The sequence below is a fragment of the Penaeus monodon genome, chromosome 39 (genome assembly GCF_015228065.2).
Source record: "Penaeus monodon isolate SGIC_2016 chromosome 39, NSTDA_Pmon_1, whole genome shotgun sequence".
NCBI classification, from domain to species: Eukaryota; Metazoa; Arthropoda; class Malacostraca; order Decapoda; family Penaeidae; genus Penaeus; species Penaeus monodon.
In genome coordinates this window covers 31,364,680-31,387,179 of record NC_051424.1, presented here as the reverse complement: position 1 = coordinate 31,387,179, position 22,500 = coordinate 31,364,680, and the positions used below count along the sequence as shown (strand labels likewise).

The 22,500-nt window shown below is 34.8% G+C and overlaps 1 protein-coding gene across 1 annotated transcript in view; it reads right to left on the bottom strand.

Annotated features, from left to right (window-relative positions):
* Positions 1–14,903, bottom strand: part of LOC119597267 (LIM/homeobox protein Lhx1-like) — a 58,758-nt gene extending 43,855 nt beyond the window's left edge. Inside the window, exon 1 of the mRNA XM_037946799.1 lies at positions 14,399–14,903. Within this exon, the coding sequence (XP_037802727.1) occupies positions 14,399–14,571 (173 nt within the window). The 5' untranslated portion in view covers positions 14,572–14,903. The remainder of the gene's footprint in view (positions 1–14,398) is intronic.
* Between the last annotated feature and the right edge of the window lie 7,597 nt (positions 14,904–22,500).

Below are 22,500 nucleotides of genomic sequence, written 5' to 3'. Positions count from 1 at the left end.
TCGCCCTTCGTTCTCGCTTCTGCTGCTCCTGCTGTTTCTGCTTCTGTTTCTGTTCTGTTTCTGCTTCTGTTTCTGCTTCTGTTTCTGCTTCTGTTTCTGCGAGGCCTGCTTATTTTCATCTTTTATCTTTCATCTTTATGTTATTGTTATTCATATTATAATTATTATTGTTATAATAATTCCTTCTTTTTCTTCTCTATCTGTTGTTTTTTTAAAATTATTTCGTTCTCTTCTTCCAAATCTATTTTTCTGATTTTCATATCTTCCTTGCGCGACAGAGAGATAGAAAGAAAACAGAGAGAGAGAGAGAGAGAGAGAGAGAGAGAGAGAGAGAGAGAGAGAGAGAGAGAGAGAGAGAGAGAGAGAGAGAGAGAGAGAGAGAGAGAGAGCGAGAGAGAGAGAGAGAGAGAGAGAGAGGCGAGTAGCAACGCTTGAAAACGGTACGGTGTAAAAGACGTTATAAACAAGGCAGACTTACAAAAAAGGGGGGTAAGGGAAGGGAAGGGAAGGGAAGGGAAGGGGAAGGGGAAGGAGGATAAACAGAGCAGAAGGGAAAGAGGGTCAAAGGGAGGGAGGGAAAGAGGGAGGGAGGGAGGGAGGTGCGGAAAATAGGAGGGGCGACGAACAGAAGGAGGAGCGAAGGACAAAAAAATAAAGGACAAAGAAAGAGGGTGAAGGGGGCGAATGGGAAAGAAAATGGAAGGAGCGAAAGAGGGAAGAAACAACACAAAGAAAAGGAGGAGGAGCGAATACCAGGAATAAGTCGGGGGGAAAAGGAGGCAAGGGGACAGGGAGAAAGAAAAAGTTATATGTGAGGAAAGAGAGAGAGAGAGAGAGGAGAGAGAGAGAGAGAGAGAGAGAGAGAGAGAGAGAGAGAGAGAGAGAAGAGAGAGAGAGAGAGAGAGAGAGAGAGCGAGAGAGAGAGAGAGAGGAGGGCGGGAGAGAGAGAGAGAGAGAGAGAGAGAGAGAGAGAGAGAGAGAGAGAGAGAGAGAGAGAGAGAGAGAGAGAGAGAGAATAACAGAAAAGCTGATAAAAAAGAAGAGAAAGAAATTTCCAGAGAGGGATCTCATCTTTAACCTTTAAAAATATTTTAATGAATTATTTACGAAACAACCCCCTCCCCTCTCCCCCCCCCACACACAGAAGAACAACAAACATGCAAGTTTTACAAAAAAAAAAAAAAAAAAAAAAAAAAAAAACGATATTTTAATATCCCTTCAAACTTCATCCCGCACCCCCCCCCAAAAAAAAAAAAAAAAAATGTACATATATATAAAAAATATATATAATAAAATCCAAACATAAGCCGGGAAATCGTTAAAGGAAAATTACGATTTCGTTCCAAGCGCTAATTTCTCACAATACGCTACTCTATCGCTAAAAAATAGCGCATTACCGCTAGCGAAATGTAATCTTCTGGAACCGCTAATATTTTGGCGGTAGGTGTTTCTATCAGTTTTATCAGCGGAAATTGGCGATATTTACAGACTATTAAAAGTGCATTAACCCAAACAGTATATTGACTGTAGACAGGAAAGACGTATTAAATATTAAACCGTAATTGACAGTTGCCATGTTTGAAAAGTTGCCATGTTTGTGATTTTCGTAATTTCAGCCCTTATTTTTTCTTTTTTCTCTTTTTTTTCGGTACGTGAACAACGACCAAGTGTCTCATTTTGCGTTTTATTCGCTTGTCAATTCATGAGTGTTGATTTCTGGTCATTTTTATATCTATCTATTTTTTTTTTTTTTTGTCCTAGCGCGGGTAATAATGTACATTTTCTTCACTTCAAGTTTTATATATTTCTTTCTGTCTTCTCTTGAGCGCGAAATTATGTTTTCCTCATTTTCCTTCTCTCTCTCTCTCTCTCTCTCTCTCTCTCTCTCTCTCTCTCTCTCTCTCTCTCTCTCTCGCTTCACTTTCTAGCCTTCTGTAAGCGATACGAGAAGAGAGAGAGAGTGAGAGAGAGAGAGAGAGAGAGAGAGAGAGAGTGAGAGTGAGAGAGAATGAAAGAGAGAGAGGGAATGAAAGAGAGAGATAGAGAGAGGGAGAATGAAAGAGAGAGAGAGAGAGAGAGAGAGAGAGAGAGAATGTGAAAGAGAGAGAGAGAATGAAGGAGAGATAGTTAGAGAGAGGGAGAATGAAAGAAAGAGAGAAAGAGGCAGTAATAGTAACCTGCTTGTAATACAGGCGTGTTTCCCGGCTGTTAGATGCGGATAAAACCGCTGCTTGACTTCAAAATATATGTGCCTGCGTTCACTTCCAGATGTTTTGCTTGTTCATGCATACACGCGGAACAACTTTGCGCACGAGGAGGAAGTGGAGGGAAGGAGAGGAAGGAGAGAAAGAAGAGGAAGGGTGGATAGGGAGAGAGCGATGGATAGATAAGGAGATAGATAGGAAGTGAGTGGGAGAAAGAGAAAGTGAGAGAGTGAGAGAGAGAGAGACAGACAAAAAAGGACAAAGTGATACAGACACGCATCCATTCATCCCGATAAACACATCCCAATCCACATCCCACAAACCCGATATCCAACTCCACCGCCACAAAACATCCACCTCCACAAAATGTCACAAAACCTCCACACAATCCGTTCCTTCACAAAACCTCCACAAACCATCCACCCGTTCCATCCACAAAAACCTCCACTCCGTCAAATCCCAAAAAACTCCACCTCCGTTCCACCTCCACAAAAAACCCTCCACCTCCCTTCCACTCCACAAAAAACCCTCCAGCTCCCTTCCACCTCCACAAACAAACCCTCCAGCTCCGTTCCACCTCTACTCCACCCACACCGCCACCGCCGTCCTCTCGCCCGGCACAAAACCGTGATTCCTGTCTGTCATTTCACGATATCCCCACAAGCCTGGAACTCGACGCCGCGAAGGATACCCAAGGAGAGGTGATGCTGCGACCCAAGTCCTCCCGGATCCTGTCACCTTTAGCGCTTCCTTCGACGCTATCTAGACCTAGGTCGTCCCTTGTGGTCGTACTTTGCGGTTTGGAAGGGGTCGGGGGGAGGGAAGGGCCGGTCGCTTCTCGACTTTTGATTTGAAGGTTTGTCGTCGTGTTTTCGTTCTTAGTAGTAGTAGTAGTAGTGCAGTTGTCGTAGTAGTAGTTGTCGTGGTAGTAGTAATATTAGTAGTTGTCGTAGTAGTAGTAATAGTAGTTGTCGTAGTAGTAGCAATAGTAGTTGTCGTAGTAGTAGCAATAGTAGTAGTTGTCGTAGTAGCAGTAGCAGTAGTCAGGTCATAGTCGTAGTAGTATTAATAGTAGTCGTACGTGTATCTGTCGCATTTGTTATTATTAACGCTGTTAATAACGTTATCACAATAACAGTTGTTATTGCTATCATCTTTGTTGTTATTGTTGTCATTATTATTATTATTATTATTATTATTATTATTATTATTATTATTATTATTACTACTACTACTACTACTATTATTATTATTATTACTATGTCTTTTTATTATTATCATTATCATTATTACTATTACAATTATTATTATTATAATTACTATTACTATGATTACCATTATTACTATTACTATTATTATTACTGTTACCATTACTATTATTTTCGTTATTATCACACCATTTTCATTTTCTATCATCGCATCACTGTTAATAATTCTCTCCTTCTAATCATTATGAGCATAACGATGACCGCAATACTGATGTAATAGCGATAATAATAACACAATAATACCAATGATGACGCCAAGAGATGATGATAATAATAACAATAACAATAATAAAATGGTAATAATAATAGCGATAATAATAATATCCATGATGATAACAATAATAATAATAATAATAATAATAATAATAATAATAATAATAATAATAACAATAATAATAATAATAACAATAATAATGATAACGATAACAATAATAATAGTGATGATAACAAAGAAACATGGAAAATAAACTGTTTTTAATAAGCACGCAATCGCATTTCAGAAAAAAAATCAATATATATAGCTTTATTACTTTTATTATTTTCCATTTCGCAATATCTAATCCTCTCCTATTCTTTTTTGTTTTGTTTATCGGCTTCGTTATTTCTATTTATTTATCTATTTATTTTTAGAAACTTTTAAAATCTTCAACATCTCTTCATCAAAAAAGAAGAAGTCAAGTCCACTTCCGCCTTTAATCCTCAAATTCCAAGTCTATATTTATTTCCTCTCCTTCATTTATTTCGTATTCCCTTAGTCTATAAATAAAAATGAATAATGATTAACGGTAAACAGCAATAGCAAGATCCGAAAAGCAGATCGTCTCGCGCCATCGCTGGTAACATGCGCAGTTTCGGTCGATTAGATTTTTCCGCCGGTTTCATTAATAAATTGGGAAAATAATTAATTCGATTTATATTATGATAATTATTAGTGATATAGAGTCGTGGTTATTAATATTACTATGAGTTTATCACTTTTTTTTATTTTGATTTTTGCCTGTTCATAAAAAAATATTATAATGATGACGATGACGATAATAATATTGATAATGACAATAATGATAAAAATAATATATTTAATTTAGTTATGTAAGTAATAATAATATTTAATAGCAACGAGATAATAATTCAAAAATTATGCTGCTGATAAAATGTATAGTAGTAACAGTAATAGTAATAGCAATAATAATAATAATAATAATAATAATAATAATAATAATAATAATAATAATAATAATAATAACAATAATAACAGTAATAGTCACAATAATAATAATAATAATAATAATAATAATAATAATAATAATAATAATAATAATAATAATAATAATAATAATGATAATAATAATAATGATAATAATAATAATAATAATAATAATAATTATTATTATTATTATTATAATTATTATCATAATCGTTATTGCTATTACTATCATCATTATCACAATTACATTACTGTTAATTATTTACATTGCCGTAATTATTATCATCATCAGAATAACATAAAAGCATTATCACTAATATCATAATTCTCATGAAGTAATGACGCTGGCGATCACCAAATACGGAGGAAAAAAAACACAAATAAAAGCAGAAGACAAAGAAGAAGAAGAAGAAGAAACAGAAATAAAAATAAGATGAAAAGAATAGAAAAAAAAAATATTCACCCAATAAACTGAATCAAAATGAAATTAATCTTAACCCTCATTATCCTTATAATTTCCCCCTTCTATCCTAAACTCACAATGACATATAAATACTTTTTTTTTCTTCTTTTAATCGCACAATAACTTGAGCGGATACGAGCCTACTTATTTTCCTGGATAAATTATGAGTAACTATGGCCTTTCACGGCCGAGGAACCACATTGATTCTCTCTCATGTAAATAGCGAATTTTTCGTATGAAATATTGACCCCTTTTTCTATACACGGACTTCTTATTTTCTCTTTTGTTTTGTTTGCGTGTTTTTATCGTTAGTTTCTTTCCCCCTTTTTTCCTTTGTTTTGTTTTTGTTATTTTTGTTTTGTTTTCTTGTTTTTTGTTTTCTTTCTTTCTTTCTTGGGTGGATGGAAATTATGGTCAAAGTATATGACGGTGTTAGTTTGTTGTTGTTGTTGTTTTTTGTTGCTGTTTTTGTTATTGTAATGAATTTTTGTTAATGTAATAAATTCATATATCTCCCACACACAAACAAGGCAAGCTGAATCTTACACGAAATGCCACAAGGGGTATTTTCGTAGCGAGCGCGAATCGCTGGCTTTGTGCGCTAAAGGTCGATCAGTTTCAGTCAACCAGTTTCAGTCAGTCAGTTTCAGTCAGCTAGTTTCAGTCTGGCACTTTTAATCAGCAAGTTTCATACTGTCAGTATCAGTCAGTTTCATAAGTCACTTTCAGTTAAGTCTTGGACCTTCGCTGTTGTCATGCCGTGAAAACTTTATGGTTCCTCATTATATAAGCATTTATGTACGTTTGTCTGTGGGTAGGGAAAAGGGTGCGTGCGTGCGTGCGTGCGTGAATGGAGGGTTTAAGTATAAGCGGAGAAAAATAGAGATGGATGTGGAGATGGATTTTTTTTTTTTTTTTTTTTGGGGGGGCGGATGAAAGAGATAGAAAGCGCGTTTTTTTTATATTGTTATTTTTGGTTTGTGTGTGTGTGTGTGTGTGTGTGTGTGTGTGTGTGTATGCTTGCATGCGTGCGGTGTGTACATACGTGCGTGTTTTTGCGTGTTTCTTTATCAGTCTGTATCAATGTGGTTTTGCACATCTGCGTGTAAAAACACAGAAGAACGAGAGAACCGACAGAGGTAAATAAAGATGGCGGGCACAGTCGGACGCAGATAAAACGCCTATAATTTCTTTCCTAACTTTACAAATACATCGAATTCACGTGCGTTTCCACCACAAAGGAAAATGCCGCCTGAGCCACGCGAGGAAACAAGGGCGAAATGGACACTCCATAACATGCGAATCTGACCACTAACTGCCCCTCACCTACTCCTCCTCCTCCTCCTCCTCCTCCCCGTTTCTCTGTCTTTCTCGCTTTCTCTCTCTGTCTCTCTTATTATATCTCTTCCTCTTCTCTCTCTCTCTCTCTCTCTCTCTCTCTCTCCCCTTCCTCTACCTCCTCTCTCTCCCTCCCGCCCTCTCCGTCTCCCTCTATCTCTCCTCTCCGTCTCCCTCCCTCTCCGTCTCTCCATCTCTCCCTCCCTCCCTCCCTCCCCCCTCTCTACCGCCATCCATCTCTCCCCGGAACTAAAACCTCCCCAGTTTAAACGCCAAACGCGAAACTTTATCCCGCGCCGGCAAACTCCAAGTGTGAGATTCAAAGTCACAGGATATAGCAGCAGTGTTCCTTGCCTGGGGGGGAGGAGGAGGAGGAGGAGGAGGAGGAGGAGGAGGAGGAGGAGGAGGAGGAGGAGGAGGAGGAGGAGGAAGCGGAGCAGGAGGATTGAAGAAAGGGGAAGAGGTGGAAGAGGAGAATGAGGATGATGATGATGAGGAGGAGGAGGAAGAAGAAGAAAAAGACGAAGAAGAAGAGGAAAAAGAGGAGGGAAGGGGAACTGGAGAAATGGGAGAGGGGGGGGGAGGGATGGAGAGGGTGAGGGAGATGAGGGAGAAAGAAGGGTGGGAATTGGGAGGAAAAAAGGATGAGGAAAGAGGATGGAGAGAGGGGATGAAGAGAAGAGGGAGACGAAGGATGGGAAACGAGAGGCAGAGAAAGAGATGGAGGGTGAGGAAGAAAGGGGATGAGGAAAGGCCTGATAAAGATAGGAGAGAGGGGAAAGAGAAGAGGGGGGGGTAAGGCAATACGGAGGGAGGTGGGGGGGGATGGGGAGAGGGAAGGCGGAAGAGCGTCAGGCAGAGGGGAGAGAGGGGAGAGAGGGAGAGAGAATAATTATTCATGACCGCTTCAATTGCCGTTCTCTCATCTACTTATCCTTCTTAGACTCTCATTTCCTCCCCTTCTCCGCATTTCTTCTCCTTTTCTCTTTCTTCTATATCTATTTATCTTAGTTTCCATCTTCCCCGCCAAAGCTGCAGCGCTTGAAGTCTATCATCGAGTTTTATCGTAACTCGCAAATGATACGTCGATAACATCGATTATTCTGTTCGAACAAAAGTCGCCAATTTAAACTTGCTCACGTACATACTTATATATCTATATCTATTTATCTATCTATCTATCTATACACACACAAACACACATGTATATATAGCGCAAAAATATCAGAGAAATATACACACGTACATACGCACGCACGCACGCATGTACATACACACACACACACACGAACACACACACGCACACACACGCACGCACACACCAAGCAAAACCAATTCATAACAGCACCCACCTCTCCCCCTTCTCCCTCCTCCCCCCTCCCACCCCCGCACGCAAACAATTAAAATCACAACGCATATTCTCAGCACAACCCCGCTAACCACTTGTTTGTACACAAGTTACCGAAAATTGCGTAACTCGGCTGTATTTCGGATAAATCAAGTTGTACCACAAGGTCGGAATAATGGCGGACCTTTCGGAGCTAATCACACCGAGTTCTTGTGATTATCTGCTATTTCTTCGTTTTTATTCGTGTTCTTGTATATTCTCTCTTTTTTTTTGGGGGGGAGTGTTGTCTATATTCTGGTTCTTTTTTTTTTATTCCTTCTTCTTCTTCTTCTTCTTCATTTGACTTTTTTCTCCTTCGTTCATCTTCATTTCTTTCGTTCTATCTTCGCGTTTATTTTTCTTTTTAGTCTTCTATTTATTTTTCCTTGTCTTTTCTCTCTTATCTTTACTTTTATTATTATTATTTTTTGGCTTTCTTCTATCTTCATTCTCTCTCTTCTTCCTTTTTTACTATTTGGTCGTCCCTCAATCATTCTCTTTAATTTTTTTTTAATACTTTAATTTTTTTTCGCGTTTTTGATGCGTGCTATTCAATTCTTCACTTCATCGCCGAAGCTTAAAAAAGCCAATCATTATTTTTCTCTTCTTCCTCTCTCGCTTTGCTCTCTTTTAAAAATCTCAAAATGAAGGCAGAATTTTTTTTCCCTTTTGCCTCTCTTCCTCCTCTTCCTGCTTCTTCTTCTTCGTATTCTTTCCCTTTTTTTTTTCCTTCCCTTCAGTCCTTTCTCCACCTAATCCTTCTTCTTCTCCTTCCTCTTCTTCTTTTCCTTCACCTCCTCTCTTTCTCCACCTACTCTTTCTCCTCCACCTCCTCTTCCCCCTCCACCTCTCCTTCCCCCTCCTCCACCTCCTCTCCTTCCACTTCCTCTTCCCCATCCTTCCCCCTCCACCTCCTCTCCTTCCCCCTCCACCTCCACCTCCTCTCCTTCTCCTTCCCCCTCCACCTTGCCCCTTTAAGAGAACCCCTCCCTAATTACAGCTTCGAAAGTCATTTGTTTTATTCAAATAACAGGAATCCCCCGGACTCTTCCCCGCGTGTCTGCCGAGAACCATCTTCCGCGCACAAGACCAAGGTGCGGAGAGCGAGCGCGCGTGCGGAACGGCCAACTAGCAGCCTGCACGCATTTGCATAAACATCTGTTACATTTGCGGAACTTATGTATATGCGATTTTGTCAAGTAATATATATAAATATATATATATATATATTTTATTTATTTATCATTATTTTATTTTTATTTTTACTTATCATTTTTTTAGGGGAAGGAGAGGGATGGGTGTTGGAAGGAAAGGCGAGAGGAAAAGAGAGAGAGAGAAAGAGGGGAGAAAAGATGTGTGCAAGAGAGAGAGAGAAAAAAAAATCGTCTGAAAGATGAGAGAAGAAAAGAAGAAAAAAAAGTCAACCCCCCCTCTCCCCCCCCAAAAAAAAAAAAAAAATCCTAAGACACGCAAATAAAGTGATTTAACAGGACATTACAAAGTGAGATAAAGTGCAAAACGCAAAAGGTAAAGATATGAGGAAGCCCGTGTAGCGACCGCCAGCGATCGGCGCCGAATCCGGGGGCGTTTCTCGATCTGAATCTCTCAATGCTTCTGTTCTTCCTGTTCTTCCGGTGTTTGATTAATTCACCTGCTGTTCTCTTTCGCTGCTACGCGGTGTTAATTATGCCCAGGTGCTTTTGGGATTTGCAAATATATAGAAGAGTTTACTTACTGTCGTTATCTGTTCATACTATTGTTGCTGCCGTTAATTTTATCATAAATATTATCATCGTGTTTTTTTTTATTATGTTGATAAGAATAAATATTATAATAGGATTGATTTTTACTGTTATAACTATTACTATTATTATTGTCTTCATTAATATTATTATTGTTGTTATTAGTATAATTATCGTCATTATAATAATAATAATAATAATAATATTATTATTATTATTATTATTATTATTATTATTATTATTTTCATTATTATTGCTATTATTATTATTATCATTACCAATAGTATTATTTTCATTATAATAATCATCACTGATATGATGATGATAATAAGAATAATAATAGCAATAATAATAATATAATAATAATAATAATAATGATAATAATAATAATAATATAATAATAATAATAATCATAGTAATATTATTACTATGATTATCATTATTATTAGTAGTAGTATTACTACTGCCATTATCATTATCACTCTCTCTCTTCCAAACAAATACAATAAGACTTTTACTCCTTAAAACACACACACACACACGAAAAGGTAAAAACAATGAAAATACACGAATAATGACTAATAACAACAATAACAACAACAATGGAAACCCCTGCAGGTCGCCAGGTCTCTCGGCAGGTCGCCTCCGACCTGCCGGCCACCGCCTCCTCCGCCGCTTAACCCAATTACGAAAACAAAACAGCCGTTTCGTCGCTACCACAACCTCTTCCTCCCTCCCTTCTCCCCCTCCCTTTCTTTTCTCTCTTTCACACCTCTTCTCGTTATTTAGGTCCTTTCCTTCTCTCTTCTTCATACCCTTTTCGTATTGTTGATTCATTTTTTTTTTTTGTATTCTTGGATCGACGCTTTTTTTTTTCTCTCTCTCTACTTCGTCTCCCCTTTCCTTGGTTCTTCTTCTTCTTTCTCCACTTCTTCCTTCCTCTCTTTCCCGCTTCTATATTCCTCTCTCCCCTTCCTCTACCCTTCTCAATCCTCACTTCTCCCATCTCTCCCTCTCTTCCCCGACCACTTCTTACATCCTTTCCCACCCCTTTCCATCCATCCTTCCCTTTTATCCCTCCCCACCCCTTCCACCCTTCCCCCTTTTATCCCTCCCCACCCCTTCCACCCTTCCCCCTTTTATCCCTCCCCACCCCTTCCACCCTTCCCCCTTTTATCCCTCCCCACCCCTTGCATCCTTCCCCTTCCTCAATACCGACACACCAACGAAGTGTAACCAAGCGTTTTCAGAACAACGCGTGTCAGGGTCACTTTCCTTCCCCATTACAACCGGCACAGAGGACCGCGTTGCCTTAATAATAACGTGTGTTTTGTATGCTCAGCAAGCACGTCCGATACGGTGCGGCCGGGATGGTGGTCTGTGCGTACATGCGCGCGCGTTTCATTAATATTTTTAGCGCTGATATTATAATTTTAATATTATTTTTATTATCATTATTGTTTTGATATTACTGTTATTATTATTGTTTTCATATTACTGTTGTTATTATTATTATTATTATTACATTATTATTGTTATCTTTATTAATGTTAAAGTTATTACTATTATTATGGCAAACATTATTATCATTGGGATTATCAATATGATAACAATATTTTACTATCATAATCGGTATTGTTTTATCCTTATTACTGTTATTATTACTATTATCATTATCATTAATATTACTATCATGATCATTATTATTATCGTTATTATTATATCATTATCATTATTATTATTATTATTATTATTTTATTATATTTTTTATTATTATCATTGTTGTTGTTACTATTATCATTAGTATTGTTATCATCACTATCATAATTATTACTATCATCATCATCATCACCGTTATACCTATTTTATCATCGATATTGTTATCAGTGTACTATAGCATTAATAATAACCATTGTTATTTCATTACACTTAATATTATCATTACCATTTATCATTAGCATTATTATCAATATCATTGCTATTATTCTTTTCACTACTAATATTAATGTTGTTGTTGTTGTTTTGTTTCTGTTGAATTATTACTTTTATCATTATAATAATAATAATAATAATAATTATTATTTTCATTATTATTATCATCAGCAGCCCTATTCCTATGGGTGTTTTGTTTTATATTACCTACACCCTATAAATCATCATGGTTCTTTACTCTATTATCATCATATGACGGTCATCCTTATAATCATTGCTATAATCATTATTGCTATTATCACAATTTTTCATTTCTTAACTGTGATTACGATGCTACTCTAATAATAATGATGATCATCATAGTAATTATACTTGTAATATTAGTAATAATGATAATAATAATGATCTTAAAAATAATAATAATGATAATAAAAATCATTATCATTATTATTACTATCATTTGATTATTATTATTATTATTAGTAGTAGTATCATCACCATCATCATTATTATCATTACTATTATTATTACTATTATTATTATAATTATCATTATTATTATCATTGGCATTATTATTATTATTATTATTATTATCGTTATCATTAGCATTATTACCATCGTTATTACTATTACTATTATTATTATTACTATTATCATTAATATTTGTATCTTTATTATTACTATTACCAATATAGTTATCATTATTATCATTGTTATTGATACTATCATTATTAACATTGCTGTTATTTTTATTCAATATTATAATAGCAATTATTATTAAGATTAATTATTAATAAGATTATTACTATCGTAATTGTAACTATCACCGTTATCATTATCATAAATATTACCATTATCACCATTACTAGCATTATTATCGTTATCAGTACCATTACCTTCACTTATCATTCTGTTTCCATTCTCACAATCATCATCATTGCTGCTATCATTATCAACGTCATTTCTCTCAATTCATGTTTATCGGCGCCTACTCCCCTTCCCGTCTTCGGTGCACAAGCGGACTAAGTTAAACCGATACGCGCAAATGAGAAATATCACCCCCCCCCCCCCCCACCTCTTCTAGTCTCCCCCTCTCCCCTCTTTCCTCCCCCTTACCTTCTCCTCCCCTAACTCCCCCCCCCCTATCCCTCCCTTATCTGCGAAGGTGTGTGTGCGTCCGCCATGTTTCAGATATTTTAAAATTTTTTATTTTATTTTTATTTTTTTCGCAAATGACACGTGGTCTCAGCTGAAATACCAGCGTGGATATTTTTGTTAGGTGTTGAAATGCAACAGAAAGTCGCCGCTTTACCGTTAGTCCCGTTGCAAGGAAAAATGGTAAATAAATTATGAGCATAATTCGAGGGGAAACAAAATGTGTATACAAATATTCTACGCTCACATATCAGTTAAAATTATTAATTCACTTCGATCTGTTTATTATCCTCCTCCTCCTCCTCATCGTTATTATCAATCTCTATCTGTTTAATATTTCTGGGGACCCTGAGATTATATTTCACTTTATCATTACTTCTTAAACGCGAAGAAATTAATCAAAACGACGCTTTTAAAAGTCCGCGGATCACACTTTCGGATTTTAAGAGAGAACTTTCCATACGGTTGACGATTTTTCAACCAACGAATATGCTAAGAAAATGCTAAAATTGTTATGATTGATTTTCACTCTTTTCCCGAAGCATACATGAAATACTGAATTGTTGTTGTTGTTGTTATTATTATTATTATTATTATATTATTATTATTATTATTATTATTATTATCAGTATTATTATCATTACTATTACTATTGTTATCATCCTTATTACTATTATTATTATCATTACTATTATTATGATTATGATGATTATTATTATTACTATTATTATTATTATTATTGTTATTATTATTATTATTATTATTATTATTATTTTGTCCCAAGGTGATATCTTCGCCTTTACCTTACCCCTCGTGACGTTACTCTTTTTCTATGAATATATTACAAACATACTTTTCTTTTCTTTTTTTACAGACACGGGGTTGAAATATACATCGATTTACACATGTCACCAACACCTGTTCCAGCCCAGCACATCAAGAAACATCTGTACGTTTGACTTCTCTCTCGACCTCTAGTTAAATACAAGAGTAGTTACATTACAGCGGTTGCGGCAAATACACAGGCAGAGAAAATAACATGTGTACACAAACACCTACAAAAACAAAGTCTATTTGCCGTAACACGGATGGTTAATTTCTCTAAAATCCTTATTCAGAAATTTCGGGGAAGAGTTATTTATAATTTCAATTTGTTGTGATCTGTAATCATTCTTGCGTTATCTCTTCTGTTTATTGAATGTTTTCGGGTTGTCGTGCACTCGTTCCATTCCGTGATTCCCTAAGCACGTGCGTTACTTTAACGATCGTTGAACACGAACGCAAAGGTCGCTACGATAGACAGTCGCTGTTGCGGTTGTTGTTGTTGTTGTTGTTGTTGAGTTTCGTTGTTGTTTGTATTTCTTGGAGAGCAAATGACAGGGGGAATATTACTTGTCGTTTTAGCGCTACGTGGATATCGGACAATTTTTAAAAATTGGGTAGAGTGATTTTTATATTCCTCGATGTGGGTATATGCGCGGGCTGATGGTTTATCGGCGCTCGGATAACTATCTATTTGCCTATTTTGACAGCGGAGATTGCACGCGCGATTGCCACACGAACCCCTCCCCTCCTCGTCGGCAGAGCGAAGTCGCGGCTAATCTCTCGCCGCCTCCCTCGCCCTCCCCTGTTCCCTCTGCCTCCTGCCTGCCTCCTCCAGCGCCCGCAGGAGCCGCGGCACAACGAAGGGCGGCGTGACACTCACCTGAAGAAGTCGTTCTTGCAGAAGAGCTTTCCCTCGCGGCTGAAGCACTTGTCGGTGAGCGCGCCCCCGCAGTCTGAGCAGCGCACACACTCGGCGTGCCACGTTCTCTCCAGCACCGTCACCAGGAACTTGCCTGTGATGGGCTTCTGGCAGCCGGCGCAACACACTATCATCTTCCTTGTCTTTCGGGACGGCAGGGCCGCTCGCAACGCAAAGCACAGTTCTCAGCGACAGTCAGCACCGAGTCGCACACAGAATCCGAGTGAGTGTCACGGGCGCAGCGCAGCGCAGTACACAGTTCCTTCCTGGCAGACAGCGAGAGGTACACTGGGGAAGGGGCTACGCTCGGCCGAGGCCACGACTCGGGGGCGGAGTCCGGCGCAGGCCCCGCCCCCTGTACCATAGATCAGGCAGCCCGCGCGCTGATTGGCCGGCGGGGCTCGAGCGGGATCAGCCCGCGCTTATCTCGCCCATCTCAGATGTCAGCCACCGATGCTCACTGTATGTTCCCTCGCACCCCACTATAACAACCATTAATTAGCCAGCCCGGGAAATATTTGGGCAGTGTCCTTCGCCAACCCTTCCTGAGGAGCCTCGGCCCCTCCTCGGAGCGGCCGGGCGGCGGGCGTGACAGCGGACAGAGGCGAGGGCGAGGGCGGGAACGGGCGGCGGGGCGGCGGGCGCGGGCGGGGCGGCATCTCGCCCATCAAAACAAACAGGGCCGAGCGGGTGGCGGAGGGACGGCGCGGGCGGAGGGCGCGAGGGGCGGCGAGGGGAGAGAGGGACGGACAAGGGGAGAGAGAAAGAGAGAGAGAGAGGAAGGGGAGCAGACGCGAGGGAGGAAGTGGAGGGGGAGATGGAGGAAGAAGGGAAGAGAGAGAGAGAGAGGGAAAGGTAGAAAGGCGAGACGAGGAGGAGCAGATACCAGGCAAGATGGAGAAATCGGAGAAGAGAGAAAAGGAGGCAGAAGAACCGGAGGAAAAGGAAATGGAGAAGACAGAGAAACTGAAAGAGGGTGGAAAAGAAATACGGATAATGGGGAACAGTTCGGATAAGGATGCTGTAGGATGCTGACGCACATCTCGGAGAAAGATGCTGAGATCAGATCCCTCCGAAAATCGAAAGAGATGACAAAAAATCAAGACAGACAAACAAATAGATATATATACAGATAGAGAGCGAGAGGCAGATAAATTGATAGACAGATAGATAAATAGACAGAGATAGACACTGAGAAACTAAGAGTTTTACAAATCGAATAAAGTTAAGTCGAAACAAAGACAAAAAAATAATATATATACGTATGCAAAATAATAATAATAATAATAATAATAATAATAATAATAATAATAATAATAATAATAATAATAATAAAAATTATAAATAAATAAAAATTATCAAACTTATTCTTATCCATCCTAATATAAATACAAACCCAAAAGTCGTTCAAAGGAAGAAAGGAAGGTAGGAAAAAAGGAAGAAGAAGAAGAAGAAGAAGAGGAGGAGGAGGAGGAGGAGGAGGAGGAAGAAGAAGAAGAAGAAGAGAAGAAGAAGAAGAAGAAGAAGGAAGAAGAAGAAGAAGAAGAAGAAGAAGAAGAAGAAGAAGAAGAAGAAAGAGAAGAAGAAGAAAGAATGAAAGAAAAGAAGAAGAAGATGGAGAACGTATGGGGGGGTTAGGAGATAAGAAGATAACGATTATTTTACAAGATATAAACGAAGCGACGCAATGAATAGAAAAGCATAAGGAGAAAGATAATTTGCAGATAGATAGACAGATAGATAGATAGGTAGATAGATAGATAGATGGCGATAGAGAGAAAAGGAGAGATAGGTAGATGGCGATAGAGTGAAAAGGAGAGACAGACAGATAGATAGATAGATAGAGGTGATATAGAGAAAAGGAGAGAGAAGTAGATGGCGATAGAGAGAAAAGGAAAGATAGATAGTCAGCGAGAGAGAAAGAGAGAGACTGAGAGATAGATAGTTAAGAAAGAGAGAAAGAAAGGAAGAATGAAAGAGAGAGGGAAAGACAAAGAGAGAGACAGAGACAAAGACAGAGCCAGAAACAGACAGACAGTCGGTCAGACAAACAAACAAACTCAACAAAACACTAACAGAATCCCTACATTAAAAAAAAAAATATTCAGAAACTTGATGAACATTCGTGGAGGGTGAACAGTAAAGAGAAAAAGTTCACCGGCGTAAGTTATTTGTTGTTCAGTTATAACGCATGAACATTTCCGAACTCAGAGGGCGCGCGAGATCTGTTCAGTCTTTTGTGAACAAAATTTTTAATAAAAAGGTCTTTAAGAATATATACTTCGTTCAGAATACGGATAATGATCGTGATATTAAAGATGGACGAATATTTTGACTTAATAGAAATGTGAATGAACAGACGGAACAAATAAATGATGAACAAAATTGAACATCGCAGAAATGAATCAAGATGATTATAATATATATATATATATATATATATATATATATATATATATATATATATATATATATATATATATATATTGTTAATTCAGTGAAAAAATATAATCAATAAAACACAAAACAAATGACAAAAAAGAGTAACATGAATAAAGAGGAGAGAAGGAAGAAGAATAAACACAATAATCGAAACGAATGAGCGAAACAGAGAGAAAGAGAGAGAGAGAAAGAGAGAGAAAAAGAGAGAAAGAAAGAGAGAGAGAGAGAGAGAGAGAGAGAGAGAGAGAGAGAGAGAGAGAGAGAGAGAGAGAGAAATAGAAAGACAGAGAGAGAGAGAGAGAAAGAAAGAAAAAGAAAGAGAGATAGTGAGAGAAAGACAGAAAGAAAGAAAGAGAAAGAAAAAGAGAGAGAAAGAAAGGAGAAAATAAGAAGAGAAAAAAAAAACCAACGAACAAACAAACAAACGAAAACGAAAACAGTGAAAACAAAAGGAAAAATATACGAACAACAAACAAGAGAAGAGAAACAAGAGATAAAGGAAAACGAATGAATAGAGACACGTGGATGAAAAGAAAAGAAACATCAATAAAGGAACAAAGAAAGAGAGGCGAAGAAAAAAACAAAAGGAAAGACGAAACAAAAGAAAAAGAAAGAAAAAAAAGAAAACGGGAGAGAGGGAGGAAGAGAAATATAGAAAGAGATAGATAAAAAGATGGATACAAAGGTAGATAGACAGATAGATAGACAGAAATAGACGGAAAGAGCCGAGTATGCATTTCTATTTATTTTCTATCTATTTATGTGTCTATCTATCTATCTATCTATCTATATGACTGTCTATCTATCTATCTATCTATATGTCTGTCTAGCTATCTATATATCTATCTATTTATTTATCTGTCTATCTATCTATCGATTAATAACTCGTATTGCAATAATAATGATAATATTAATGTTTATAGAATTAATGATAAAATGATAATTATTATTATAGTAATAATAAGGATAATAAGCAATAACAATGGTAGTAATGATAATGATAATAAGAATAACAATAGTAATGATAGTATGAATAACAATGCTAATAATAATAATAACGATAATGATAATAATAATAATATTTATAATGAAAATGACAGTGTTAATAAGATTAATGATAATGATGATAGAACAATAATAAAAGTAATAATAATAATGATAATAATAATAAAAAATAATAATAATAATAATGATAAATAATAATAATAATAATAATAATAATAATAATAATAATATAATAATAATGAATAATATATAATGTAATAAATAAATATACTAATATAAAAACAACACAATAATAATAACAATATAATAATAACAACAAAAACAATAATAATAACAATAATAATAATAATAACAAGAAAATAAAACAATAATAAAATAACAATAATAATCAATAAAAAAAAAAAACACAACAACAAACAATAAATGATATGATATAATAATAATAATAATAAATAATAATAATAATAATAATAATAATAATAATAATAATAATAATAATAATAATAATAACATAGCTAACATCACAATCACAATTTTGACAGTGATAATACTACTACTACAACTAGCGCTACATTAATGAAAGCGAAAACGCCAGTGATAAGAGAGATAACGAAGATAAAAAAAAAAAAAAAAAAAAAAAAAAACAAAAAAAAAAAACAGACCCACGCATCGAAACACCGACAAATAAACACAAAAAAGACGAAACTCCTTTGCACGTATTCGAACGCAGACCCCTTACAAAAATACTCCTTTATTGAGCGACCGAACGAACGGATAAAAAAAAAAAAAAAAAAATCAGTGTTGCCAATAACGGCTCTGAAATGTACTAAGCATTGCCAATAGGAGATGACGAAAGTAGCGAGTTTTCATCGATGGTTTTGCGTTGTGTTGCGGTGTTACTGTGCGCGTGGGTTTGTTCTGTTGCATTTTGTTGTATTGCGTTTTGTTATATTGCATTTTGTTGTATTGCATTTTGTTGCATTCCATTTTGTTGTATTGCATTTTGTTGCATTCCATTTTGTTGTTATTGCATTGCGTTGCATTCCATTTTGTTGTATTGCATTTTGTTGCACTGTACCGTATTTTTTAGGAGACGTACGACTCATGTTGCATTTTCCTTTTCTGTTTCTCTTTGCTGTGATTGTGAGCTTATTATTGTGATCGATATGACTTTATTTTGCTATGATTGTGATGGTGTTATTGTGATTGTTACCTAAATGTTATTGCATCGTTATGATTATTATTATATTGTATGATTTTATAAGTTATGGTTGTGAGTGGAATTTTTATAGTTGTTTAATTGTTTTCATATCGCTATATATCATTATTATTAGCATATAACTGTCGCTATTATTATTATCATTATTAATATATTTCGCCAGGATTTATGCAAATTAGATTTTTATAAATACGGTCGTCTTCAAAGATATCATATTTTAAGTTTAATAATGATAGTATTAGTAGTAGTATCTATATTATGTATTTATTATTAATGTTGAAAACGAATTAAACAGAAATAATACTGGAAGTTCCATTGATATTTATAGTGGCAATAGTAAATGTGATAATGATAATAATAATAGTAATGATGCTGATGATTATAATGATGATGATGATGATAATGATAATTACAATGATAATGATAATGATAATATTAATAATGATAATAATGATAGTAATAATAATAATAATAATAATAATAATAATAATAATAATAATAATAATAATAATAATAATAACAATAATGATAATAATAATGATAATGATAATAATAATAATAATAATAATAATAATAATAATAATAATAATAATAATAATAATAATAATAATAATAATAATAATAATAATAGTAATAATAGTAATAATGATAATAATAATAATAATAATAACAATAATAATAGTAATAATAATAATTATGATACTACTAACTACTACTACTACTACTATATAATAATAATAAATAATAATAATAATAACAATAATGATAATAATAATAATGATAATAATAGCAATTAATAATGTTAATGGTAATAATAATCATATCAATAAAAACAACAATAGTAATAATAACGATACTACTACTACCTGCTACTACTGGTAATGATAACAACAGCATAATAATATAATAACAATATAATAATAATGATAATAACAAAGATAATAATGATGATAACAATTATAATAATAATAACAATGATAATGACAACAATGATGATACTGGTAATGATAAAAATAGCAATAATAATAAAGATCTTGATAGTAATTAAGATAATAACAACAATAATGATAATAACGACAATAACAATGATAAATAACAATGATAATAAAACTATTCATCATCATCGGATTAACAAAGAAACTGACAACTCTGTGTCTCAGCACTACCGTTGTTTTGTTGCTTATTTGCAATCACAGCATCGTTAACACCACCAGATGAAAATGCAACACCTACTAATCAATACCCAGTAATCTCACGCCTTTCGCTCACCATTCTCTTCTCATCCCCATCACCCATACCATCGGGATTGCAGAGCAAATTATCATCTTCATTTGGCTAAATTATCATCCGCATTTAGCCACATGTCGCACAATCAACATTATTGGTCATGACACCAAGTCTCTCGTCATAACTCATGACGTTGTGGTTTGCGGATAGCGTTGCAAATATCCATTCGGTTTTTTATGCTGCGTCTCTGATTCTGTGGTTGGGTCAGATTCTCGTTAATAAGTGAGAGAGAGAGAGAGAGAGAGAAAGAGAGAGAGAGAGAGAGAGGGGAGAGAGAGAGAGAGAGAGAGAGAGAGAGAGAGAGAGAGAGAGAGAGAGAGAGAGAGAGAGAGAGAGAGAGAAAGAGAGAGAGAAAGAAAGAAAGAAAGAAAGAAAAAGAAAGAAACAATCACAAACAAAAAGATAAAACAATCAAAAAAATATCAAAAAGTAAAACAAAAATATAAATTGCAAATATTCACACTTTCTTTTTGTTCCCTTTACCCGTTTTATTGATAGCTGGTGATACGCCTTAATATGACCCGTATTTATTACCGTTTATCATTAACTGCAACCATTTCACATGCAGATTATAACGAAATATTTTCTTATTTTTTTAAAATTAATTTTCTAACGTGTTGCATTTTTTTTTTCAATCTCCCAGTCCGCACTATATTGCAAGCTAAAAAAAAAAAAGATATATACACACAACACAAAAATTTAATGAATGGATAAAGAGATTTTGCAATTTGAATGGATAGATTTGGACTGAAATTGAATGTGAAAATTGCAGATGTTGAATGGATATAGATTAAATCAGTCTCTTAGGGAAGGATGATGACTGTGGCCAGGGATATATATATATATATATATATATATATATATATATATATATATATATATATATATATATATATATATATATATATATATATATATATGTTTATATTGTAGTTATATATTTTGTGTATATTGTGTAATATATATGTCACACGAAATCACACTGCAGCGCGCATATCATATACAGTGATGATAATGATATTGATATTGGCAGTAACGATCTTTATAATAACAATACTGATAAAAATACTAGTACGGATGGTAATAATACTAATATATATAATAGATTACAAGTAATACGCAAATATACAATGATGGTACGTAATGATATTATGGCATGGTGTATGTATAATGATAATAATAGTAAGTAACATATTATAATAATAATGATAAAATATAGTAATGATAACTAATTGTGATAATATATAATAATAATATACATATAATAATAATAATAATAAATAATAATAAATAATAAATATATAATAATTATAATAATAATGATAATAACAATAATAATAATAATAATAACAATAATAATATTAATAAAAACATTAATAATCATGATAATGATAACAGCAGTAATAGTAAGAAGAAGAAGAAGAAGAACAACAACAATAATAATAATAATAATAATGATAATAATAATAATAATAATAATAATAATAATAATAATAATAATAATAATAATAATAATAATAGTAATAATAACAATAATGATAATGATAATAATGATAATAATAATAATGATGATAATAATAATTATATTAAAAATTATAATGATAATGACGATAATAACGCTAGGAACAAGAGTAAGAAACAGAATAAAAAAAGAAACGCAGAAATACAAAAAAACAATAAAATAATAGTAATGAACAACAACAACAACAACAACAACAACAACAACAACAACAACAAAAACAGCAACAGCAACAACAAAGCAATAGTAATAACGATGATGAGGATAATGTTGATAATAAAAAAAAAAAAAAAAAAAACACTTAGTGTATTTCTTCCATTTTGGTTCATTACATTTTCTCAAGTGAAAGAAGGAGAGAAAGAATGAAACAAATGAAAGAAATGAAAAAAAAAAAAAAAAAAAAATCAACGTTGCAACGCGTGGAAGTTAGTTTCTCAAGTGAAATTATCCTTAATGAGGTACATGAAGCATATTTATCTTCTGTCTGTGTCTGTCTGTGTCTGTCTGTCTGTCTTTCTGTTCCTCTCTCTGTCTCTTTCTCTTTCTTTGTTTTTCTTATCGGATTTATCTTTCGCTTTTTTTACTTTCTCT